We start from the raw sequence: 22,901 nt of genomic DNA on the forward strand, positions 1-22,901 counted from the left end.
AGGCTGTGCTCGGGAAATGCCTACAACCAGCAAGGGAGAGGCTGCGCTGCAGCACAAGCCTTCAGAAGCTGTCATTGATGTAGAGGCTGAGCAATAGAGTCAGCCAACTGCTTGCTTGGGAAGTCATGGCTAATACACTTGCACATCTTTGGCCTTTTCCACCTGTCATGTAGGCTGCCAAACTGTTCTTTTTCGTTTCCTCCTCTTTCCCTCCTCCCAGCTTTGCTCTTACACCCACTGCAAAGGGAACAGAGAGAGCAGAGGCTGGGTTCAGCCACTGCTTCTACCTCTCACCTGCAGTTTGATCTTGCTGTGGCTGCTTCACAGCCTCTGCCTCAGCTTTCTCCTCTGTAAAAGCAAAATGGTAATATTTGCTCTTAATGAAAATACTTCTAAGATTAGGTACTTCTAGAAAATTATCATAGCACGTTTCTGAAATTTGTCTGAAGTTATGATAACTTGCTTATTGAAATTCTCCTGTGGGAGAGGAGAGACAAATATTTTGAAAGGCTTAGAAGTTAATGTGATTATAAATGCCAGGATCTTATTTTTCAGGCTGCTCTGTTTTACTTTCTCTCCATTCCCTATCTGGGGGCTGTGTTACATCTCTGCTCCCAGCAGTTGCAGGCAGCTGCTGGTTGCAGGGGGAGGACTCCTGTGGCATTATTAATGGCAGCTCTAAGTGAGAGGACAGTGATTTACTGTACATCATCTTCTGCAGGTGTGAATCTGCAGCATGGCAGCAGGGCCATTTAGTGGAATCCTAATTTTCAGTCTGACATGGAGGTAGAGAAAGGTGAACTGGCTGGGTGAAAACAAAAACCCGTTAATATCCTCCTTTGCCCTCTCACAAATGAACTTTTACTTTCTGGAATTGGGAAATTAGGATTGGGAATATCCTGCCATTCATGCCCCCTTCTCTCCCACCAGACAGCTTTTCAAGAGAAGCTGAGATAGTCTCAATTCTTCCTTTAAACTTGGGAGGCTTTAATTTTTTTGTATGTCTCCTCTTCTCTTATGTCTCTCCTCCAAACTCCACTTTTGACTGCAGCAGATCTTGCTAGGGAGAATCTCTGATGGGACCTGGTTGTCGCCAAACCTGCCCCGTGCTCTGAGCTGAGCAACATTCAGTGGGCCAGCAATAGGAGCCCTTGTCCAGTTCTTGGATCTGCCTCTGCCAGCAGAAAAAAAGTTTGCTTCTCTGTGCTGTCAGAAAGAAGCTGCAGAATTTGACCTCATGCCCTTGGTCTTGAAAAAGATATGTACAGATCATCTGAGGAGGCTCACCGCTTATCCAAATTGAATCTCAGTGCCATGTTGCTTGGTTTTGACCTATGCTATAAAATTGTTAAATTCCCTACAAAGCCATTGGCATTCTGCAGAGGGGAGTTGATAGGAGCACCTGAGAACACATTGTATTTTATTTCTGGGGTTCTTTCTTTTGGTCACAGTTTATCTGGCACAAACCACAGGAAAATTGAGTATGTTTTGGGATGTTACATGGCAAACCCTGGCATTGCTTTCTGTTAGTAGTAGCGAGCCATGCCAATCTGCTGTGGCACGGTGTCATGAGAGTATGAGCAAGCCCAGCAGCCCCTGTGGGAAGTTACTCAATGGGCTGTGCCTACTGACAAAGGAGGAAAGGGAGAAAGAGAGAAAAGTTCACTTATTTGCTCCCAAGCTTCCTACTCTGAGATTTGGATGGTAGAAATTGCATAACTACAAGTAGGATTGATAATTTTATAAAAGAAGTGACAGTAGGTACAATAACAGAGGGTAAGTGTGCCCATTATCTGGCTGGCTATGAAAGATTCTTGCTTTAAGGCATCTCCTATAATTGCAGATTTCATTGGTTAAGCTCTAAAACACTTAAAGAGTACAAGTGAAGCTTGCATAGCAATGACAACACACATATGTTTTGTATGTCTCCTATTCCCCTGAGCTGAATGGACTATACTCTTCAGGTCAGTTGTCAATGGATTGGTGAGAAGAGGGGGGAAAAAACCCACACCTCTAAAAACATAGAAAACCCCCAAACATTTAGAAATAATTGAGAATGAAAAACTAAATACTGAAATTATGTTGCTTACTTTTAAGAATAGAATGTAAGAAAATTACTTGATTTAACCATGTGGACTTTGATAATCAAGTGAATCAATATGCAGTGAAAGAAGACAGAATTTCTCATGAAAATCACTAAACTTCGTCACAATGTCAAATGTCTTAAAATCTTTCTGGAGTTAAAAAACCCTTGGATTGTACTATTGCTCTGTCAGGAAGCTGATGATTTTTATTTAATTTTTTTCTTTTAACTTTCAGTTAAGAAACTAAGCTTGAGATTTCTCCTTCAAACTCTCACTGTTTAGATTGTTTCTAACTTATGCTTCTGTATGTTTGCTGTTGAATGTAATCATTGGACACTCCAATATGAAATATTAGAAATACAGGGCACAAGAGGGATATGTTTTCGCGGGTGGCAAGAACTTAATCTTATGTTACTTACTCTCTTATTTACTCTTCTTGGTCTATGGGAAAGTCTCAGTTCTTACCTGGATGGATTAGTTGCAAAGAGAAGCAGTTATTTTCTCCTGCTGCCTGGGCTGATGGAAGGTACACTAGTGGATTTGCTGTGTGTATATTTTGCCTAAGAAACTTGGTTTCCACAGAACAGAGCTACTTCAAGTTTGCATGAATAGCATGGGCCTAGATTTGAGGGGAAAAAAGGCATGAGGTGAAATGCAAAGCTTCAGATCTTGCTGCCAATTCCTTCTGCTCTGCTTCCTCCAGCACCAGCAAAAGTAATGGTGGGTCTGGTTGTGATGCCTTGCTCTAAAGCACTAAAAACCCCAGAGGCTGAAAAAAATACTGTTACAGATGTGAACAGGATTAGCCCTTGCTTATTGCAATGCAGAAAGGATCAGAGGACCCAAATAGGCAAAGTTTGGGATACAAGAATACAGCCAAGCTGGCTGCAGCTTTTGAAAAACTGCAGCATTACCAGGGAGATGACTTTATTAACAGAACGAACACCGGGTCCTCCTGCAGGTTGTTACCAGGGGCTGAATGGCACTGGGCACTTTTCTGCAATATGGAAATGTCACATAGCATGATCCTGTGAGTAAACACCGTGCTGATTCCTATCATGCAAAGTAGACTGCAGCCCCTCAGGGCACACACTGCAGTGAAAGGAGGGCAATAAACCATGAATTACTAAGTTTTGTAACCCCCAGTAGCTAGCAGGGGTTTTGTGCCAGGCTTCTTCACCTCTCTGTATTGCTGGTAGTCCTGCAAGAGCACTGGAAGATGTCTTAAAAATCTGCCAGTAAACTCTCCTGTCGGCAGAAAACCTACATATTCAGGGTAGGCAGTCTGGCACACTGATGTGTTATTAAAGGTAATCACTACGTCTGGTGAAGAAGAGTGACTAGGCCAATGCCTAGCTTATCTCCCCACACACAGGAGCAACACAGTGCAAAAGGCGGCAGCAACACATGGCATCAATTAGGGCTGCGCATAGACCATGTGTAGCACAGCAGTCAGGCAGCTTATTTGCCTGCAAAGTTGTACTACTTCATCTTTTGACATTTCCTTCTACACCCAAGAAGGCTGGAAGATCTGAATGCTTGTCAAGGTAGAGAAAGTTATGATCTCGTGTGCCTTGCAGGGAGGCTTACCTGATGCATCTTGGAAGGGAAAGGAGGCAGAGCTAGCCCCAGGCCAGCCCAGGTGCCCTAGGCAATATTTCCAGGGGCACCCATCTCTGGCTGATCTACTTGTAACTTGGGCCAGCCTTGTGTCAAGAGTGTGGTTTGGCACACATTTAGCCTGAAGAGCAGGAGTAGCATTTCTCAAATCACAAGATTTAATGTAAGAAATCTCAAATTCTTTTTAAGGGTGGTCAAATTCACTCTTAGATGCCTCCTGTAAATTTGACAGGGGCTCTCATAATTTCCTAGGCAGAACTGTGGCAATTCCTTAGGCTTCCCTAGATAGCCACTATACTGCTGTGTGTATTTGAAGAGTATTCATTAGTGTGAATGTATTTTGGGGGTGTCTCTGTGAAATGCTTTTACTTGGGAGAGCAAATTAATGAATTAAATTCTGAAGCACTAATACATCATATGGGATACCTTAAACATTTTCACTTTCAGTGTCCAAAGGATTGTTTGGAGAGGGCTCTTAGGACAACATTAATCTCTAAGGTTGGTTAGTGTAGTGCTCATGTTCAGAAGTGCTGGTTTCAAACCCCAACACGTTTAAAATCCTGGATGGGAATGGATCTGAGAAACTTTCATTGCTGCAGCCAAGTACCTAGGAGATAAAAACCTTTGAGATATTTTTAAATGTCGAATTTCAGGTGCAAAGCATATTACTGTGATTTGATCTTCAGACTCTGTATTTATCTGTCTAGCTTCTCCTATCAACAACTCTGTTTACCTTGGAGATAACTTTAAACTATTGATTTGGGTTCTTTATGATCCAAAGGATGATATTTAAATCAAGCTATATAAATCATTCATTTAAGCACTATCTAAAAGAAAATTTTGAAGGTTTTGGTTTTCATTTTTTAGGGCTTAAAAAGAAAAAACAAACACTGGACAAATAGTTTAAAAAACCAAGAGAATCATCAGCTATATATTCTGTCATTTTTACTTATTTAAATAGCAAATAAATGTCAAATATGCAAGAGTCACCTAGATCTCTTACTCTAAAAAGAGCTGTTCTAGACTGTCAGTTAATGGACTTAATGCAACTGATGTGTTTTGTGTTTCTCAAAATGAGGATGTAGGTAGTTTGTATAAGAATGAGGCTTTGCACTGCCTGAAGCATGACTCCAAGCAAAGATGATCATTTCCAGACACTTACCCTAAAATGAAAGATCTTTTCTTGTATTTAATAACCCAAATATCACACTATGCTTAAGGATGATACTGACATTTTCAAAGACCACCCAAGGTGTGTTCCCTTTCTGGCTGCAGATACGCTTTGGGTCTCCGTGGGATTTAGTGTCTTTTCCTTTTCTGCTCTCTTATGTCTTTTTGGCTTGCTTTCATTCTGCCTGCTATCAATTTGTTGGAGTCCAACTTTGATATTAGCAAACACCATATTGTCATAGCTGTAATGAGTGCTTGACTTTTAAAGGTAACATAAACATGTACAATATATAAAAAATTAAATTTCACTAGTCACCACAACTCATAAGATTAATTGTGTTAGTAATTTGATTTCTCATGTAATTGCTTCTTAGCTGAAGACGAGGCTTGCATGTTCATTCATTGCTAGGTCAGGTTCAGTGAACTCATTTATTTATCCTTCTAACAGGATATCAGAAGACTGTCTAAACAGATGAAAGTTATTCCTTAGGATCTAACTATTTCTTAAAAATACTTTTTTCCTCAAAAGAAAAGACAAACACTTTGTGTTTTAATATTTCATTTTGGTGTTTTCTTAATGAAAACTTCGGTGTTTAATTTAGCACTTTGTGCTCAAAAAAAATCTGAGAATTAACTAGGTTAAATATTAATTGATCCAAATAAGTACCTGTTTGCATCTCACTCTTGAAAAAAACAATCACAAAATCAAACTAAAGTACTTTTTTCAATTGTTTGCTTTCTCCTGCTAAGCAGGAGAGCAGTTCTTTACGTGGCTTGTTACCACAGGGCTTCTCAGGCAGGGGGCAGCTACAAGTGACACTGGAGGAAATGTTTGCTTGGGTGAGGTTTTGGGGAGGAGACGTGTAAGTATGTGGTGATTGAAAAGACATTTTCCAAGCTTTCTATTTTTCCTTAATCCAGGAACTGATTAGGAAAATCAGTTTTCTACTGATTTTTTTTCTACTGACACAGAAAAATGTCACTTTTGTCACAGCCGAACCGGAAAGCTGGGTTCCCAAGTGTGCTCTGTGTTGGTGTCTGCTAGAGTCTGTAAGTTAATGAAACTCCCACTGACTTTGGACACTGACGTTTCCTGATTTTACGTGAAATTGTCAATTATTTCAATTCTGAAAAGAGCTATTGATTTGCTTACATGCAGCTTGGGACCTGAAGTTATATGTATGTAATCATACTGTCTCATATAGTCAAAATGTCATTTATGGCTGACTGGTGTTGCACAAGCATTAATGTAGGTGTAATTTTGGGAAGAAGCGCTGCCTCCATTATCACATGCAACACTACAGCTGACCTTTGGATCTCAGATTCAATGTTAGCATGGATCCAATGGAAGCAGGGCAGTTAGCAAGACAGCCTTTTGGGGTGCAAACCAAGGAGGAGAGGTGAAGAGCTGCCCCGACTGCAGGGAGCTCATCGAAGTCTGCTTTGTTCTTCTGCAGACTCCAAGAGCTCTCCCTGCCTTTGTGTGCTTTTGGTTTATGGTAATGAAACAAGAGGAAAATTAGGCCCCAGGCATTCACGTGGCCATGAAGTACTGAATATTTTATAAAGCTTAGTAACTGTCATTTTTCAAGTAATTTTCTAAAAAAGGATAGAATACGGGTAGTGCACAGGAACCAATATACCTTGAAAGTACATTTATTCATTTTAATATGAGTGGCAGTGTACCATGACTCACCATAATTAATTAATTTGGTGTTTACCATAACAGCACTGAGCTTAATGAACTTGTGATATTTATGCAACTGTCTGTAGATGTTCTCTTGTCATTCGGGATTTATGAATACATACTACTTTGTTTATTGCCGGTTTCTCTTGAGCAGGAAAGATCTGCATGGTGAAATGCCAGTTAAGCTCACCTCAACTTTTTCTATATTAAAATTAAGATGAAAATCTTGGATAACTTTATTTCTGTCTTTATCTAGGTTTCTAAATTGTTAGTATTCAGCAAAACTATGTGGCTTGTTGAACAAAGCTATTATAGAGCTGTCCTTATAAAATTCCACCACAGTTGTATCATAAATATAGTTAAAATCTCATATTTTTTTTTATTACTGCAGATGCCATATCATTTAAATTTGGCCTTCTGTATTTGAGAGTGTCTGTGTAAGTTTAACAGATCTAAGTAGTTCACTAGTTTGAACAAAGTGATACTGATTAGCGGGATTCAAGTGATGAGTGCTGCATCTTCTTAAGCTAATGGTTCTTTGCTGAGCAAAACAGGTGGTCAGCCACTTTCTCTCTTTTCATATTGTTTCATATGCAAATCCTTAATGCTGAACAGCAGGTCCGTTTTACTACTGCTCCTTCTATCATATCTAGAAGGTGAGATGCTTATCCTTGTTTCTGTGCACTGGCTTCCTAGCAACAGCAGTGTGATGCCAAGCACTGCTGAGGGGCAGATCAGAAGGCGACCACCTGCCCACCCTCATGGGGCACAAGTTAGTTTGATTTAAATCTGTTTGGAGTCCCTGCCAGAAAACAGGTTTTGTAGCTGGCCCCAAGGGCACTCTTTTGCTGGGTTAAGTGGTGGGAATGGGTGGAGAGGGAGCACAACTTTGTCTAATCTGGCAGCCCAAGCTACATTTGGCTGGTGTGAAAAATCTCCTCTCATGGAGCCCGTGATTGGCAGCTCATTAAAACACTGGCTTTAAAAAAAAAAAAAAAAAAAAAAAAAAGGGAAAAGAGAAAGAAAGAAAAGAAAACCACACAGAAGACAGTCTCTTCAAAACCAGCACTTCTGTTTACAGATACCAAGACCGGTAGTCGAAGGAAGGACTGGAATAGCAATGATCTCTCTGCCTCCAGGTGCTTTGCTCATTTTGCAAGCTCTCCTATCATTGCCTCAGTCTGCTCAGGAGCAGGCACTGCTCCCTTCTTTCTTTCACCTCGGGACAGCTACTTCTGTCCTACACCTTCCCACGCCTCCTTCGCCTTTGGGCTGTACTTTTCAATGATCTGGTGTCCCTTTTAATTTTAGGCTTAGGTTTAGGGATAGCTAACTGGGTAGGGCAGCTGGTGCTGGGCAAGCAGCCGATTCTGGATGACCACCTTCCCACCAGCTCTTTCAACACTTTTGAGTTTTATTTCCAACCATTCCCTATCTCTTTATTCTGTCTGTTTGAGCAAGATGAAATTGCACAGGAATGTTTTCCTCCTGTAGGTGAATACAGATATATCCTTCACTCTGCTCAGCAGCTTTGTAACAGTCCATGGCTGCAATATGATGCAAATGTGATTCATTGGGCAGTTGAGGAACGATATTATTTGTTGTCACTGGGGAGAGCATCAACCTGTGTCTCCCACAAGGTCCCAAGGATAAGGTCAAAATTATGAAAACTCATCAGGTCTCAGTGAGACAATGAAGTGCTGCTGGTGGGGAAGGAGGTGAGAGAGATCCCCAAGAGCATCCTGTTTGTCTCCATCCTTATTTTGTGTTTTCCTCTTCCCCAGGCAGGAGGCACCAAGCTGGGCTGGGCAGTGGCCACCCCTCTCCACCACTAAAGCAGGTGGCACCTGCAAAAGCTGCTCTGCTGCAGAGGAGGTGGGCCTGCTTGCTTTACCAAAAACTAAAGACTGCTCAGGGAGATGCAATAGGAGTCGGCATCACTCCTATTCCACTCCTAGGAATAAGAAAGATTTGGGCAGTCACTTCACTGAAACAAAAAAAAAAAAACCCAGCTCGCTCTTGTGGGTTCCTATCTGTCTGCTTTGATAACTGAAGGATGGTCACAAATCAGCTTAGTTTTATATCTTGTTTTACGGGAGGGAAACCAAATTCTCTGAAGACTTTGTACCAGATTTTTGTTAGAAAAGCTCCAGTGTGGAGGTTTTGCTCAAGGAATTTGACTCATGGCTGGCCACTGGAGAAGTTAGCTGAGCTCTGTCAAGTGCCTGACCACATCTGCAGGCACTGAGCACTCCCAAATGTGACCTGTGCGAGCTACCCAGGAGCCAGCGCATGGTCTGGGGCCTTGCCTCTGGCCCCCAAGGCACAGCCCACTGAGGTACACAAATAACCTGTTTATTTATTTACTTCCTTACTTTTTCTCCCCCTTTCAATTGGGCACTCATTGCATGGCTCTGCACATCTCCTCTTTGCAGCAGCCTGATCCTGGAGACTAGAGACAGAGTAGCACCTCATTATCTTCTCTTCCTCATCAGTGCCAATGGTGAAGTTATCCATCTGCATAACACGCTCCTCGTGCAGGAAACCAATATTCAGTAACCTTTGGCATCTCAGAAACCATGTATTAGCATTTTTGATCTCATTCTAAATGGCCTGTCATGTCTCTGGCTCGCTACTCAGAAAAACTAAATCAAGATCAAAAAACTGTTGTCAGAGATGTCTCAATTTTGTAGCATTTGTGACACCTTGCTATCATAGAATCATACAATGGTTTGGGTTGGAAAGGACCTTAATATCATCGAGTCCCAACCCCCCTGCCATGGGCAAGGACACCTCCCACTAGACCAAGTTGCTCAAGGCCCCATTCAGCCTGGCCTTGAATATCATAATCGTAAGAAGTTGGGATTTTTTTATCTGTGGGTGTTTTTCCTGACTAATTACATTTCACTGCGAGGAGCAAAGTACATAGTAACCAAATCCAGGCCTTTTCCCATTGTTTCAGTAGGATTTGTTCACATGACTGGCAGATTTGGAAACGACAGGTGGTTTAGTTTTCTGTGCTTAGATCCACTAGACATCACTTGGCACTGTGAATTCAGGGCCAAATTAGTTAAAGTGCATGCAGACGTTTTCTTTTGTGCAGCTCAATAACTTTACATCATTGCCTTGAAAAACGTTATTGTAACAGTTTGCCTGCTAGAGAAAAATATAGTAAGACCTGCACTCTATCCATAAGCGAGTTTTAAAGGCCATGTTTTTCAGACAAATCAGATAATTTCAATATATAGGCTTCTTTTGTAAGCTTTTTTAAGACTGGTATTTCAAAACAGCAGGAACTCATGCACCCTACTTACTACTTTCCACTACTCTTACTACTGGCTTATGTGTTGCAATACAACCAATACAGCAGGGTCAAAGGAGCCAAGGTTGTCGAGGAAAAGTTCAGTTGTAAAAATCGGGGACTTGTGAGAAGAGGCACTTGCTGGAAGTGTAGCATTTATCACATCATTATCATTCAGAGCAGTTAGTTAATGCATTATTATTTTAGTCATTTATTAAATTTGAAAATCAAATATCAAACTGATTGTAGTGTCTGCTACCCAACAGGTATCTGATTAGAGTGTGTGAGGGCACCCACCGGGAACTGCAGCAAAAACACTTATTTTTATGGAAAGAGTGCCATCGTGTGGGAAGCTTCTGCAGCACCCGAGTATAGCAGTGCCAGTGTGCTATGCACACTTGCAAGAAGCCTCCCTTCATCATGTTGTTTTTCATGGAATTTCAATAAAAGTACGATTTTCATTTCTGAAAGTGTGCTAAAAAAATAGGAAGTTTTATAACTGGGAACAGGTTGGTAGTGTTAAATCTTCTTAATAAGTTAACTATTATTTTGGTTCCATAAACAGGTAAATTTAGAAACAAAGTGTTATTACTAAAAGTCTAACAGAAGCAGGATCTCTTTTTTTCTCTCTATGAAGTTAATATAGTTATATATTCATGCTCCTATAATTTCTTTTTATATGTATTTTATTTCTCAACATCTGTTTTCTGCTGCAGTTTTACAAGACTTCATTATAAGCATTCCATTTCTCAAGCTTTTCCATGAGTTGATACAATTACAGTCTCTGGTTTCTGCTTCTTTTTTGTGTTTTCCTTTAAATAATTGAACTTATATGTCAAATCCATAAAGAAAATTGCCGATAATTAGCAGGAGTACAATTAGGAATAAATCTCTGCTAAGGAACAAGCCAAAGTTCAGTGTCTTTATGCAAATGCCAATTGTTAAAAAGATGTCTTCTGTAATCAGGAATTATACTGACAAGTGAAGAATCATTTAATTAATGAGAATAGAGCAATCATTTGGATGGCTCGTTCTACTACTGCCTGAATAAAAGAGAGAAAATAGCCCTGCTCAGGGATTAGAGCTGCTGCTGGAAGAAATAAACCCAACAATGTTGTTCTGTTACTGCCTTGTGTAGATAGTACAGTAATTCCTAAATACAAAAACACATATGCCAAATGTTTGGATTGGGCATCGAAAATTCGTCTTCTATTATTCCACAAGAATGTATACAAGAGAGTTCTGTTTATGCTGGTTATCTGCTGCTCTGGCTAACTTGTCAGACTAATATTTGGGCCAAAATACTTACATAAGTCCTATTGCAGGATGCAAGGGCAGCGAGAACCAGAATTATGGTGAGTTATATCTGCAAGCACTGTAAGACATGATAGAGAAAAGCGTATGGACTGTTTGCAGTTGCTGAGGAGTAGTTATGGTAGGAAAGGGCCTCTGGAGGTCTCCAGCCCAGCCCTCTGCTCAAAGCAGGTCCAGTTAGGTCGGTTTGCTCTGGGCCTTGCTCAGTGGGCCTTTGAATATTACCAAGGATGGAGGTGCTACAAATTCTCTGTTCCAGTGTTTGACCTTTCCCATTTTCCTCTTATCTAGTCAGAATTGTTCATGTTCCAGTTTGTCCCAGTTACATATCTTCTTGTCACTGGGTCTGGCTCTGGCTTCTCTACATGCTCCCAGTAGGCAGCAATGACAACAATCCTGTGTCTCCAATGCTCCTCTGAACATGGATGTCTCATAACAGCTATTCTGTTTCTTGCAACAGAATAGAGTCCTCCCATCCTTGACTTATTCCTCTCCCCTGCAGGAAGCTTTGGGATGGGGCTTCCCTAAGTTGTCATTGGGTTTCAGACAATTTGAAATATAGCCCAGGCAACTCTGACCTTGTTTGCCATTCTCTAGGGCTGGACCTTCAGTGATGTACTGTTCAGCAGTGCTATGTTACTAGCATAGCACTGCTCAGCAATAACTAAACTATCCCTGTGTTACCACCAGTTGCCGGCACGAATCCAAAACGTGGCCTCATACCAGCTACTATGAAGAAAATCAACCTTACCCCAGCCAAAACCAGCATAGGATTGCCATAGAAAATTAAGTGGCTTCATTGACATAACTACCTGGTCAAGTGGCATTAGAGATTGAATGATCTCTGTATAGAGTAGTTGCCCTGTGCTTCCCAGGTGCATTCAAACTCCCTTTCATACGACTGTATTTTTCTGAGGTTGAGGTAGACCACTGCATTGAGCTGTTATGGTAGCCCTGTGTCAGTGGAACAGCTTTTCTTCCCCCTTCAATGCAGTCTTTGGTAGCAACATCCCAGATCTCTGTGCTTTGTGTGCACTTGGATTTTTTGCATGCTGTGTCAAATGATTGCACAAGTAATTGTTTGCCTTCCAACACTGAAATGAGAAACAAATTTATTACGTGAAGGAAAACACTCCCCTTGTTTTATTGTTTTTAAGTGTAATCATTGAAATTTTTATTGGGTTAACCAGAGGCACCCAGCTGCTACTTTAGTTGCTGCTGGATGTTTGTTAAAAAAACAATCTCCTCAGGAATAAACAAACTGAATATGAAAATCTTCCTCCAAACAAAATTCTCGTTTCTCAAACTGTTCATCCACAGGAAGTCTAGCTAAGTACACAAACAGTGCAAACTGCCCAGTAAATCTTCGACGGTGATTGGGTGTGTAGATGCAAGGACGAGTGAATTCTGCAGCAAAGAACGTTCCTATGGAAGTCACTTACCAGCAGGTCGCATGCTCCCATTGAGCAAGGTTAGTTTAGGTTGTCACGGTTCTGCTCTCTCTCCAAAGCAACAAGTAGGCAACCTGATAAAGGTTTACAATAAGGTAGAATAGGTACAATACAATAGGTACAATAAGGTTTACAATAAGACCTTTACAAAGGTCTACAATAAGGTAGAATCATAGAATAGTTTGCGCTGGAAGGGACCTTCAAAGGTCAGCTAGTCTAACCCTCCTGCAATGAGCAGGGACCTCTTGAACTAGATCAGTTTGCTCAGAACCACATCCAGCCTGGCCTTGAATGTCTTCAGGGATGGCACATCCACCACCTCTCTGGGTAGCCTATGCCAGTATTTTACCACCACTCCACCCTCATTGTCCTTTCGTGCACCTGAACTGCATTTTTTGTATTTTCTTCCCCCCCCCCCCCCCCAATTGAAATATCTCTTCTCCGGTGATTAAAATACAAAAAACATGTTGTCAAATATCTAATGCACTATAAAAATCAATTGGCATAGTCTGTAGTGGAAACCAGTTAAGAAAATACGGTATATTAAGTAAAGCATTTTCATTAAAGGTCCTAAAAGAAGGAAAGAGAGACTTAGGTGCGCTTTCCTGTTTCCTGAGTGCAGCATAGATACCAATATGCTCAGTCTTACAGGCAAGCCAATATTCAGACTTTCTTTTCCAGCTGAATCAGTCCATCTGGATTCATCAGCTGCTCGGTTTTCCAAGACATATGCGACAGTTGCAAGTAGTCAGATTACATCCTTGCACTCTCAGGTGCCACCTCCACTGCCCCACTGTAACACCTGACTCTGTGCTTTCTCCTCAAGGATTTTGGAGCTACAGCAGAATGGCGACATGGACATACTGAAGCATAAGTGGTGGCCAAAGAACAGTCAATGTGATCTTTACTCATCTGTGGATACAAAACAGAAAGGAGGTGCCCTGGACATAAAAAGTTTTGCAGGTGTTTTCTGCATCCTCGCTGCTGGGATTGTCCTATCCTGTTTCATTGCAATGCTGGAAACGTGGTGGAATAAAAGGAAAGGCTCCCGGGTTCCGTCAAAAGAGGTATTAGACCCTCCATTTCTCCTGGGGAGTTTTCATGCACCGTAAAGATTGCTGCCTTGTCCTTATAGCATTAGAGAGGGTGGGGAATCAAATTCAGAGATATATCCTTAGCTTCCCAGTTTGTTAAGGTAAATGTTGTTCCTCAAAATCTCTGGCTATTCTTTCTAAGAAAAACTTGAATGAAAAAAATTATATTGATGATGTATAAATATGCAACTATTCTGAGTAAAACACAACTGTTACTTGCAGAATAGTACATTATTAATACATCAATGTTTTGTTCATTATTCCCACTGGTGAAAGCTAATTTACTGAACCAGTAAGTTCAAAGGTTTCTTAGCTGCTTCTTGAAAAATATATCCCCTAAGCTCCATGGCTGAGTCTTTCAAAATAGATTTGCAAAGTTTAGCCCTTTAATTAGCAGTTAGCTTCTTAAATAAGCTTGTCCTCGTCTTCAGAAATGTTAACCTCTTGAGACTTCCATGAACTTCAGCTCTCATTATTTCATCTGAAGTCCAGGGAAGCAAGAGCACAGTAGATTTTTCAGATTAAGGCCATGCTTATCTCTGAAATCTACTACAGACTTGTTTCAGAAACCCTTGGGTGGAGACCGTGGGGAGATACGTTACTTTACACCAGAGATGAGTTTGCTTCTACACCTGCACGTGTAATGCTTTCCTTCCCATGGCAATCTACTTGTCCCTTTACCAGCCATCTGAGCCTTATTGCAGTCTTACAACAAATTTTTTACCTTCATAATGAAGTCTTTAGTTCTATAAAATACTAGAAAAACATTGGGGAAAAAAGAAGTTATGAAAATGTGCTTGGCAGCAATGCCCAAAGCTGAACCTAAAACTGAGCTTTAATATAGTACTATCAATTATATCTTTTCTATCTGTGTAGCTTGTGGGGTATTGCTCTTAATTTGTGTGCAGTGGTCTCACCTTCTCTGCAGTTTCTTCATTGTGTTTATTCCTGCTTAACCTAATGCTGTGTAATTAGGCAGAATTAATTACACTACCTAATTAGACAGCATTGGCACTGATGTTAGAATGTTTAATCTTTTCTTGCCTGTTTTAATTCCCAAGCTTTTTTTTTATTCAAGATATGGACCAGACCATTATTAAAAGAAAAAAGAAAAAAGAAAGAAAAAAAAAATCTCTAGTGTTTAAATTGGGTTTCTCAGGAATGAAAACCATAGAGTTTCAACTGGTGAATTATTTTAAAAACTAAAAGTACTTGATTGTTGTTTACCCAAACTTCAGAACTTCTTCATGTTTATCTGGTGCAAAACAAAAATGAGTAACAAAGGAAAAGAAAAAAACAACACGGATATTTTATATAAAATTTCTTATTTCGGTTTTCAAATGCAGAGAAATTCAGGTGTATACTTTCCACAAATGGTGTAATTTGGCCTCCTTGATCTTTCTTACATGGTCATTAGCTTAGCATTTAAAATTGCATCTCAACACTAAATTGAAAAGCTTGGCTCAAAACTGAGTTTAACGTGGATGTGTGTGCTGAATGTCCCCACTATCCAGGATGTGGGGGTCATTCAGCAAAGAAATACATCTTAACTAACTTTCTTAAAATTCATTTTAGCTTCCATGAAATCCATTGGCTCTTCCAGGCCACTAGTCCAGAATCGGGGGTCAGATTGGGCCAGTTTGTGGTCAGCAAGCCAACCCTTTTTCCTGGTGGCTGCCATCTTGTGCTCCAGAATGCAAGCATTTATACTGAAAAAAATTGTCTTATGGTTGCGAAGATAACATTTTGGTCGCGTACCAGAAGTAACCCATTCAGTGATGTCTGCCTGAGTCTGCAGACAGCCTTAAACGGTAGCTCTGAGAGAAGTATCAACCGCCCCAGTAATCTCAATGGGATGTTGACTCTGAAGCCTGATGATAATTTAAATGTGAAAACTGCTGAATATTTCACTACTGATCACACAAGAGAGAAGAGGAAAGATCATATTATGGAGATATGCACAATCTTACTGTGAGTGGGTCTCATTTTGGTGTATCAATTGGGTGGAGATCGGGTTGTGGGCTAAGCATGGGAGAATATCACTGCTTATATATTTTCACTGGTCTGACCCTAGCCCCAAATGCATCTCTGTAAAAGAAAGATGAATATTTTGAGTAACTTATAGAGGCTCAGAAGTGATGAAATTCCAATCTTTTAATGATTGGCTTTTTAAATTAGAAAGTGGTTTGGTTTTTTTTTCTTTTTTTCTTTTTTTTTTCCCCCAAAATTAAAAACAAGCAACAAAAAAACAAAAAACAAAAAACAAAAAACAAAAAACAAAAAACAAAAAAACACAAAAAAAAAAAAAAAAACAAAAGAAACAAAAAAAAAAAACAAAACACACAAATATTTATAAAAATTTTTAAAAAGGAAAAATATTTAGGACTGTACCTCAGCGACATAGTCATGACTTGCACGTGTTAACAGAGCCTCTGTATATTTCTTTTGCTTCTGATGTGGCCTCAGTTCTCCTGCATATGTATGCAGCTCCAAAGTTTTTAAGAGAGAGCGTTTGGTGAATGCGTTTGGTTTTGATGTCACCTGTGTAGTTGTTATGTGCATCCATGTCTATGTCCACATATGAATAAACTATAGACAGAAAGCTAAGTCCGAGAAATGAGCACTGCATTTTTTCCTTCCCATGATGAGCTCAAACCAAAGCCTCTGTGGTCAGCGATCATCCAGTCCCTGGAAGATCCCTGATGCCCTGTTCCCTGCCCCTTTTCCCCTGGTTTGTCACCCTGTCCCTACCCTCAGAGGGTAAAATCCCAGAGTAGAGCTGGCCTGTCAGTCTCCTTCCAGTCAGACTCTGTGTTTGGTGTGGTACCAGTGCAAATATTCAGTGATCCATATTGCTAAGCAGATGAACTCCTGCAGTTTGTTCTAGGTGTGGACTCTTTCAGAGTACTTGACTTCATTCCTAAACAAAGGAGGGATCTCAAGCCCATACATTATTCTAGGAGTTCTGCCATTGATTCAGGGAGCTCTGGATCAAGCCAGTCAGTGAATTGCAGTAATCAAGGCTGGAAGTCACCAGTGCACATCTATCGGCTGCCTAATTATCCTCTGTGAGGTCCTAGAGTGTGAGATATTTCTAGTGGCCTGGAAAAGTAGATTTCACAGAGATTAAGGTAAATTTTAAGGTTAGTTGAAATTGGTTTTTGTTCTGAATTAGCTGCACTGCCTAGACTGAGGGAATACCCCTGCTCGTTTACACTTAATGCCGCTTTGAATTAAGCTTTGCAGTTCGGTGGAAATATGTATGTGCAATGCAGGTGATTTACTATGTCACCCGGGACTTTCTCCTCTTTCTTAACTTCCACACTTTTAAATTCTCAATTATAACAACCAAACCTGTTTAATTGAATTCTCTGGGAGGAGAGATTTGAGAAGGAAAGGGGACAGAGGTAAGAAGAGGGGTGATATAATAAATACCCCAGGTCGCCTTTTCTTTTCACCCACAAGAGTGTAATTCCATTAGAATCAATGGAATTGCTTCTTTGTAGGTAAAGGGAGAATTAATCCCTCTGTTGGCACCTTAGTTGAAAATCGCCTGGTGTACTGCTTTCTGTGTGATGTCAATGAGTCAATAGTGCTTGGTTTTTTGTCTGGAAGTTCAGCTTTTCTACACCACAATTTATATTATAGAGGCAAAAAGCAACATGAGATGTTTTTAGACTTTCCATAAGCCCTGAGAGGATGGTAAAGACAGCAAGCTCATCCCTTGGAGCATCCCATGTTGACATCCAAATTTAGTCTTCATTGCCAAGTTGAAAAATCTGCATCATCCTAGACATTTGAGATTATGCTTTGCTTTCGTGGCAGCAAGTTTACTGTTATTCAGCTGTTGCTAGTCCAGTCCAAGCCCTAGCTCAGAGCCTGGCTCTTCCTGACAGAAACCCACTACTAGTGCTTGGAGTTTTGTTATTGAGATCCAGGGTTTGAAGGGAGCCGTGGTATAAGTTTTGCTTAGCCCACTCAGCTTCAGGCAGTGGGAGTGTTTGCTGGTGACACTCAGACATGCCATCAGCCAAGAGCCAGCTGTAGTTAGTTGTGTGTTGTGCTTCCTGAGCAGTTCTGATCGCACTGTGAAGCTTCAGCCCAGCACAGACGGCGATGGTGAGCAGTGCCTCTTGTTTTTCTCATTCCCCAGGACGACAAGGAGATCGACCTGGAGCACCTCCATAGGCGCGTGAACAGCCTCTGCACGGACGACGACAGTCCCCATAAACAGTTCTCCACCTCGTCGATTGACTTGACCCCGCTGGACATTGACACTTTACCCACACGTCAGGCACTGGAGCAAATCAGTGACTTCAGAAACACTCACATCACCACAACCACCTTCATACCAGAACAAATCCAGACTCTGAGCCGCACGCTGTCTGCTAAAGCTGCTTCGGGTTTCTCCTTCGGCAGTGTGCCTGAGCACCGAACTGGCCCTTTCAGGCACAGGGCACCCAACGGTGGCTTTTTCAGAAGCCCCATCAAAACAATGTCATCTATCCCTTACCAACCAACTCCCACTCTGGGGCTGAATATCGGTAGTGACCCAGACCGAGGCACCTCCATCTGAGCATCACACCAAGTTTCTTCACTGTTTGTTTTTTAGGACTCCCTTTGCAAGGAGCAGCTGTAATATCATGGGACTAACATGGATGTAACCTTTTTTTTTTTGGGGGGGGGGGGGGGAGTGGTTTTTTTGGTGGGTTTTTTTTTTTTTGTTTTTTTTTTTGGGGGTTTTCTTTAAATTTTTTGGGAGTTGTTTTTGTTTGGGTTTTGGGGTTTTGTTTTTGGTTGTTTTATTTTATTTAAGAATGAGGATTATTAGCAACAACTCTTCCTCCTCCTCTTCTCTGCTTTCTCAGTCTGGTCTCCTCTGTCTCCCCTTATTCTCTTTACTACTTGAATCACTTATTCTTTGGTTTATCGCCGCGTTAGGTTTTGGTTACTTCAGGCTTTTCATATACTTTAAATATAGGAAACGTGCAGCAATTCATGCATAGAAAAACCCTGAGGATTACTTTATAGAAGGGCATTTGCTCCTCCTCCCCCTCTGCCTTTTTTTACTATAATTGCAATAACTTAAGTCCTTTCCATGTATTCTGCTGCATCCAGTCAGAGCTCCACTGCTGTGTGTCCTTTTAACTGTGGACCAAAGGCAAACCCTGCAGTTTAAAAAAATGGAAAAATTTAAAAAAAAAAAAAAAAGGGGAAAAAGAAAAAAGAAAAAAAAAAGGAAAACAAAACAAATGAAGTTAAAAGACCATTCAGGCCCCGTAATACCAGAATGCAATTTTGTAGGATTACAAAAAGCCATTACTATGCCAGTAAAGACTACAGTTAAATCTACTTTTGCACTGCAACAGTGCATATGACCTTTATGTGATTGTACAGTGATAAAAGTTTTTCTTATGTACAGTAAACTGTATCATATGGCAGAAGCCTCTCTTGTGTTAAATAAATTAGTATCTCATACATATATATATACATATATACACACAGGTATGTATATATATATACATGTATATATAGCTAAAAGATGGCAGCCATTGCTATTGCAATTCATTTAATAAAGCTTTAGTAAAAATGTGTTGTATACAGGAAAGATGTACAGTGCAGGGGGTCTTTTCATTTAGAAAAGACAGGTTGCTTTAACGTGATTCTGACTTGCATCGTTTGCCAACAGAGCATATTTTATACTTTTTTATTAGGACATCTGGGGCAATTTAACGTTTGTACCTAGATGTAACTCCTTTGGTTAGGTTTTGCATTGGCTATTGAGCATTCTATAAGGCTAACCTTGATAATTTTACTTTTAATTAATTAGACAAATGGAACTCTCTCTTAGGTATACCATGTTCATGAACAACTAATATAGCTGTAGAGAAGTTTAAACATAGGTCAAAGGTTAATAAATTATTTTCCAGATCAGTACAGTTGATCAATACAATAATGATGTTAGTGGAGAAAAAAAAAAGCCCTCAAGAAATACAGATGTGGCCTTAATTATAATTACATATTGTTCTAAGGAGAAAAAAAAAATGAACAGGCACTCATTTTAACCCTTTATATGTTAAGTTAGGTGTAGAGGAGCTGTGTATTTTTTACATTAGTGCCAACTGTATAGAACAAGAGAAAGAACAGCAGTGAGAGCAAAACCAGTGCCTACATTGGCACCAGCTTTTTAAAGTAACACTGTTACCTGTTAGAAATGTAGGAAGAGCTTTCGATTTGTAATCCTTAAAACTAAAAATGCAGTTAAGTAGAAAGCAAGCAGTTTATCCTGTGAGTTTTTTTTGGTTTGGTTTGGTTTTTAATGCAACCATACACTTACTTTAACCTAACTCATTCTTTGGCTAGGATTAATAGGAATCAGCCTATGTGATTTGCTTTAGGATAAATTAAAAGGTATATTCTTCAGATCTATTCTATTTTGATGCTAATTCTGTTCTGGGGGAGCATCTTGTACTGTCACTGTTTTTTGTACTAAATCTTCAAATGTTGTCTACTGTGTAAGGCAGAACAAATTCTTATCGTGCAAAAGGCCATTTTGTTTCCAGGGTAGCAAGTGTCTAAAAGCATGCACAACTTGCTTCCCCCTTGTAACATTCATGAACTCATCCACATTTCTGAATAAAATAATAATAATTAAAAAAAAAAAAAAATATTCTTTCTTTCCAACAAGCTACGTAGGGACATACCAGATGTTGCAGTGATTTTAGCTATTAAAAAAACAAACTGTTAACCATGTACGATATTTAAAATAGGCCTATTTTGATGTGTTGCCTATTATACAGATACACAAAACACTTTTTGGAGGCCTCAGTTACAAGTGGCAGAGCTTTCTGTGTATAATTTGTCTAAATAATTTGTCTAATAAAATTGTTTTCTAAACTTGTGTTTCCTCCTGTTTAATCCTGAGTGCTCTGGGATTTTCAGTGCATGGCAAGGTGTCCACTTGTGGATGTTTTTGCCACACCATTACTCAAAGGGATTTAGCCCAGGGAGATGGCATGAGCTCGCCAGGTTCCTGTGTGTCAGCTCAGTGTAGACCATCCATGTAAATCACCAAGACTTACCATGTTTATCAGCATCAGGTGTAGATTTCAGAATATGTGTATGGACAGCATTTTGGAGAATGATTTTAGAGTTCATTGGCACTGACATGTACACAACGTGATTTGTAGAAATACTGCATCGCACCTCCATGCTTTTTAGTGTAATCTGGAAATTTTATTGGAACATGGTCATTATTTTTATAGAATCAAATTCTGCCATCTCTATTTGCACAGAAGTTAGTTTGCTCTGATACTGGACATACGCTGTCTTTAGATTTGACAAAAGTTGTAGTGTGAGAGAATTTAGCCTATATTTCATTATGGCCTTCTCAATCCTCACATTTCATTAACACGTTAAACTTAATGGCCTAGTCATTAGTAAGTCATGCAGAACGTACTGCAGTAACGTCAGCCATGATGATTTAACTTGCAGCATCCAAAGCTTGTCTGCTGGCTTTTTACCTTCGGTATATTTCATTCAGAATATTTTTGACAGTTTTCTATTAAGCTTAGCAGGCATTCAGGGGATTTCATTTTATAGTTTCAAAGATACGTTGGAAGGAGTCCTCAGTTCATTGCTACATTAAAATAAAAATCTGAATCCAGATAACTTAAAAATCTAAAGGAAGTTAGATTATTGAAAGTGACTTGGGGTTAAACTTTAAAGGTTCCTAATGCAGTAATGCCAGTAGGCTCGTACGTCAGTGGGCACTGAGTGCCTAGCAACGGGGCGCTAGAAGCTTTTATAATCAGGCTACTTTTATTATTTCATGAAATTTCAGCTTAGACACAAGCTCTGCTTATTTTTTGAGGCAGAGCTGTGGCAAACTGAGGCACTGACCCTATAAGCCCTTATGCACATTACAGGGTGTCTAGTAGAGGTTCCCTTAGTCACAGAGATGTTTGCATGATCAGGATCCTAATTTTAGGCTAGTCCTAATCTGTGAATTAATCGTGACCTCTTGGGAATAGCTGTCCTGCTGGCATCAGATGTCATTCACTTTGTCTTTAACTTAGGCATTGTCCCTGTCGCTTGTGCTCACAGACACGCCTCTCTAGGCACACAAGATTTTACAGATCTACATATGTTATCTCTATAACAAGCTACATAAAGGTGAAACCTATGTGACCCTTCTCTTTTTTAAATAAAAATACAGTGAAGTAATGGTGTTAAAGACTGTCAAGTGTGTCTGCTGCTGTAGCTCCACTGGAAATACAAGCCAGCTGTATGTAAAGATGAGTTGTTTGCCTGGTGATTCCAGTCATACAAACATTTTGATGTACCAGCTACAGACAAAAAGCAAGCAGTGGAAGCAAATTTATTTATCCCATTCCACAGAATCACTTAGTAAGATGTTTCTATTGACTAATGGTAAAACACGTAGAGATAAAAAATAGTCCTGCTGCCCCAATCAAGTGAATGATTGTAGCTGTGATTGTAGCTGTCACTGACTCAGCTGCAGCATGGCCAGAGCCAAAATCTCCTGGGTTTCCCTCCTGTCCTCACAAAACTGAGTGCTAGTTTTGTTTCCCTAAATAGATCACATTTTTAGAAGCATCTTTTCTTCTTTCTTTAACCCTCAGGTAGGATGCTATGAAGTAATGAGAATATAAAGCTGCTTTTCTGTGAACACTCACTGCAGCCGGGTCAATATGGCATACTCAAGATTAATACCCCAGATAAGTTTAATTTCTCAAATCTGCACAAAGGTGATGACATGAAAAGTAAAGCAGCTTACCATGTGCATGCTCCCGGGTGTAGGTAATGAAAAAACAAAACAGAGCCTCTGAAACAACAAAGACACCAATAGCCCCGCAGTCCTGCTTTAACCGTTTAAATCTCAGTCCCAATACCCATGTTTCCTCTGCATTCTGCAGAGCTGTTTTGAAATAAATGTCAACATCAACTACCTGCTCCTCAGTATGGGTCATAGACAAAGTCTTTGCTAAACACTGAGACATGAACACACGCATCATGCGTCACATCAAGACCAGTGAGCAACTGCGAATGCACCATCACAACGTATCAGCTTGTCATGTCTCACTGCAGGCATCTTTCATGAGGTCAGAAATAGAAGCCTCCAAAGGATGGTCAGTGCAGGCAAAGTGATTCACAGCC

General features: G+C 40.2%; 1 protein-coding gene across 5 annotated transcripts in view; it reads left to right on the forward strand.

Annotated features, from left to right (window-relative positions):
* The window catches only part of GRID2 (glutamate ionotropic receptor delta type subunit 2), a 744,842-nt gene extending 725,136 nt beyond the window's left edge, over nucleotides 1-19,706 (forward strand). For 2 of the 5 annotated variants that reach the window (XM_030492665.2, XM_030492666.2), the window contains 2 exons: nucleotides 13,454-13,694; nucleotides 17,875-19,706. In XM_030492665.2, the coding sequence (XP_030348525.1) occupies nucleotides 13,454-13,694; nucleotides 17,875-18,297 (664 nt within the window). In that variant the 3' untranslated portion in view covers nucleotides 18,298-19,706. Of the gene's footprint in view, nucleotides 1-13,453; nucleotides 16,061-17,874 lie in introns of those variants that run through there. The other 3 variants (XR_003992319.2, XR_003992318.2, XM_030492667.2) reach the window with 3 other exon arrangements.
* Nucleotides 19,707-22,901: the final 3,195 nt, after the last annotated feature.

This window comes from Strigops habroptila, chromosome 7, assembly GCF_004027225.2.
Source record: "Strigops habroptila isolate Jane chromosome 7, bStrHab1.2.pri, whole genome shotgun sequence".
NCBI lineage: Eukaryota > Metazoa > Chordata > Aves > Psittaciformes > Psittacidae > Strigops > Strigops habroptila.